We start from the raw sequence: 2,765 nt of genomic DNA on the forward strand, positions 1-2,765 counted from the left end.
ATTATGTTCAAGAGAAAGGGAGTGAAAAACCTCATCGAAACAGTATTATGAAAATATTTCAAATCATATTTATATATGGGAATTAACTAAGTTTTGTGATACCACAAATTTTTTTCTTATTAAAATAATACTTTTATCTGTCCAAAAAATATTACAGGCGTATAATTTGGAAATGAATACCTTAAGCTATGTCGCATATTTATTTTAATAAAGTAGCATTTAGATCCCGAAATCGGTTTTTGACAAAATATATTAAGATTTTTTAAACAAATTTCTATAATAAAGAGACGGACAATCTGTAAAATCACAATAGTTTTTATTTACACAAAAATATAAAACAGTATAGCACCTAGAAAAGTGCGGTTTGACGATCATCATGAAGAGGTTGATAAAAATTCGGAGTTGAAAGGATTAGCAGCAGTTCTTCCATTATGAGCAAAAATCGACATATAATTTTTTTCAATTTCAGTATGCATTTTAAGTCATCACGCCCAGTCTATAGATTAATTTTTTATACCTCCATCCTTTCACCCTGTTTTTTAACAATTCCGATGATAGAGATATAAAGTCAGGTAGAATTTGATAGAATAAGTCATCATGGGAAGAAATAGAGCTGGAAAAATTAATAATTAATCAATAATGATAAAAAATCATTTACACTAAAAAATGTTTACAATAAAATTTTGTTTTATAATCAAACTTGCCGAAGCGTTGTAGTTATAGCCACATATTGTGAGTTCATATGATGCCTCACATATCTCTGAAGACTTTACTAATAAAAAAAATTGTACATAATTAGTAACTTTTGTTTATTTCAAACATTTCTTTTTTAATTTTATATGAAATGAACAACGGTCAAAAGTCAAAATTATATTTTCACATACTTTGTGGTATGCAATGGGCAGCCATTGCATCCAGTGATTTTGCCAAATCTTCGGTAAGCATTAAAGCCATTTGCGAATTCATAGCTTCTTCTGAAAATTTGTCATCCCTGATCTGAAAATAAAATATTGTATTGATTAATTGTATGCTTCCTTGTAATTAAATTAAGAAAAATTACTTTTTTTTATTATGTTTAAAAAGTTCGAAAGGAAGGCGATTTTATACTCACTATTTTCATGGCTTGAAATAGGCATTTGAAGTAACACTTTAGTTCTGGTACCGGCGGAAAATCTCCATTCAATCTTGCATTAGTGATCAAATCTAATCAAATAAATATGAAAAAAAAATTTAGAAAGTACAAACATTTTTAAGTTGGTAATTTGTATTTTTGTAAATTATCATTTGAAATTCGTACAACATACCAGTAGGACAATTACTTTCTCTTTGGCATGATTTTCGAAATGCCTTTCCGGCCTTCGATAATTGTGCAAAATCCATTTTCTGTTGTAGGGTGATATCATAAATATTAACAAATAATTTTAATAAGTGTATAACTGTTTAATGTTTTTGCGCAAATGTACTAATTTAAATACTAAAATAAATTTACGAACAAAAATGTTTAAAGTTCCTTTAATTCAACAAATTTGTATTTTAACTTTATTATTTATTAACATTAGGTACTTACGCATTCTATATTTTGCAGGCTTACCGCCATAATTAGTGCCAATAAATTAATTTCGAGGAATCGCATTTGTGAATTTACTCACAAAGTCCAGAGGACTTCGTCCTTTTTTGTCAAATCCTACATTGGGAAACATGCAATCGCTTTTATACGTCCAAGAAAAATGGAGGTATTAATTCAAATGTGAAATTACAGATTTACTGATTACAGGAGGCTTAAATTAGCAATTTAATGCAAGAGTTCCTGTTTAAAATGTAGTCTTTAGCTGTTTCAATTTACCAAATCCACGCAATATCAAATGATATAATAATTGATGACAATGCAACGTGAAAAACTATTTTGAGAATTTCTGGGCAGAAAAATTGATCAAACAAACTCGAAATTCTTACCAACTAAGATAGAATAAATTTTCACGAGCTTATCTTCTTTAAAAAAAATCTAGTTCACGATCTCGTTCAATCTGATTTTTAAAATATTGAAAATATTATTATCAAATAAATGAGCAAAAATAGCATGCTACGTACACTTATTACATATCTCTTATTTTGATTGCCTAATTATCAACTTAAAATATGTGCTTTCATTTAAAGTACTGTAAAATATCATGATTAATTATAAACTAAAATAATTATTAAAATGGCTACAATGTCTTTCATAAAAATTCAGTTTTAATGTTAATTTCAGGAATAAGAAGTGAAGAAAAAAATAATTTAGCTAATTTTTGATTTTATATCGTAGTAAGAGAGTATTAAAAGACATTCTATAATTCTGAATCTCACTGATGTCTTCCATTTCGACACTGATCTATTTGGCATATGTTTACAATTTAAAATTACTCTACTTGTTTGATCCTAATTGTTTATAGTTTAAACTCATCTTCTTATATTTGGATCATTTTGAAAATAAAAAGACAGTTTTTAATTTAAATATTCAAAATTTAAAAAAATTTAAATGTAAATCATTCAAATTAAAAACTCTTCAATTTTAAAGATTTTTAACGAAAAATTTAAAAAATTTGATGATTCAAATGTACAGAATTTTGAATTGTAAAACTTAAGATTTGCATAACTTTTAACTTAAAACTTCAGAAATCTTAAACTCTATTATTATTATTATTATTATTATTATACCATTAAGCCATTTCCCTTTCGGGGTAGGCGTGACTCACTCGGCAGGGGAAAGGAGTAGTGTGTGGATGGGA

The 2,765-nt window shown here is 26.9% G+C and overlaps 1 protein-coding gene across 2 annotated transcripts; it reads right to left on the minus strand.

The window, feature by feature from the left end:
- Positions 1 to 294: 294 nt before the first annotated feature.
- LOC117168513 (general odorant-binding protein 19a-like) lies at positions 295 to 1,686 on the minus strand. Of its 2 annotated transcripts, XM_033354242.1 has the most exons (6): positions 1,568 to 1,686; positions 1,305 to 1,383; positions 1,112 to 1,203; positions 885 to 996; positions 705 to 772; positions 295 to 613 (listed from the first exon to the last, which is right to left on the minus strand). In XM_033354242.1, the coding sequence occupies exons 1-6, from the start codon at positions 1,631 to 1,633 to the stop codon at positions 596 to 598; spliced, it is 435 nt and encodes a 144-aa protein (XP_033210133.1). In that variant the 5' UTR covers positions 1,634 to 1,686; the 3' UTR covers positions 295 to 595. The 2 variants fall into 2 exon arrangements, with proteins under 2 accessions (XP_033210133.1, XP_033210134.1); XM_033354243.1 differs by lacking the exon at positions 705 to 772.
- Between the last annotated feature and the right edge of the window lie 1,079 nt (positions 1,687 to 2,765).

This window comes from Belonocnema kinseyi, chromosome 2 (genome assembly GCF_010883055.1).
Source record: "Belonocnema kinseyi isolate 2016_QV_RU_SX_M_011 chromosome 2, B_treatae_v1, whole genome shotgun sequence".
NCBI classification, from domain to species: Eukaryota; Metazoa; Arthropoda; class Insecta; order Hymenoptera; family Cynipidae; genus Belonocnema; species Belonocnema kinseyi.

Excerpts from the sequence above, each read along its gene's own strand:
- LOC117168513 (XM_033354242.1), bottom strand. The coding sequence starts at position 1,633 with ATGCGATTCCTCGAAATTAATTTATTGGCACTAATTATGGCGGTAAGC. Across the intron at positions 1,204-1,304 it reads AGAAAGTAATTGTCCTACTG|ATTTGATCACTAATGCAAGA; the intron begins GTATGTTGTACG and ends TTATTTGATTAG. Across the intron at positions 997-1,111 it reads TATTTCAAGCCATGAAAATA|ATCAGGGATGACAAATTTTC; the intron begins GTGAGTATAAAA and ends TTTTATTTTCAG.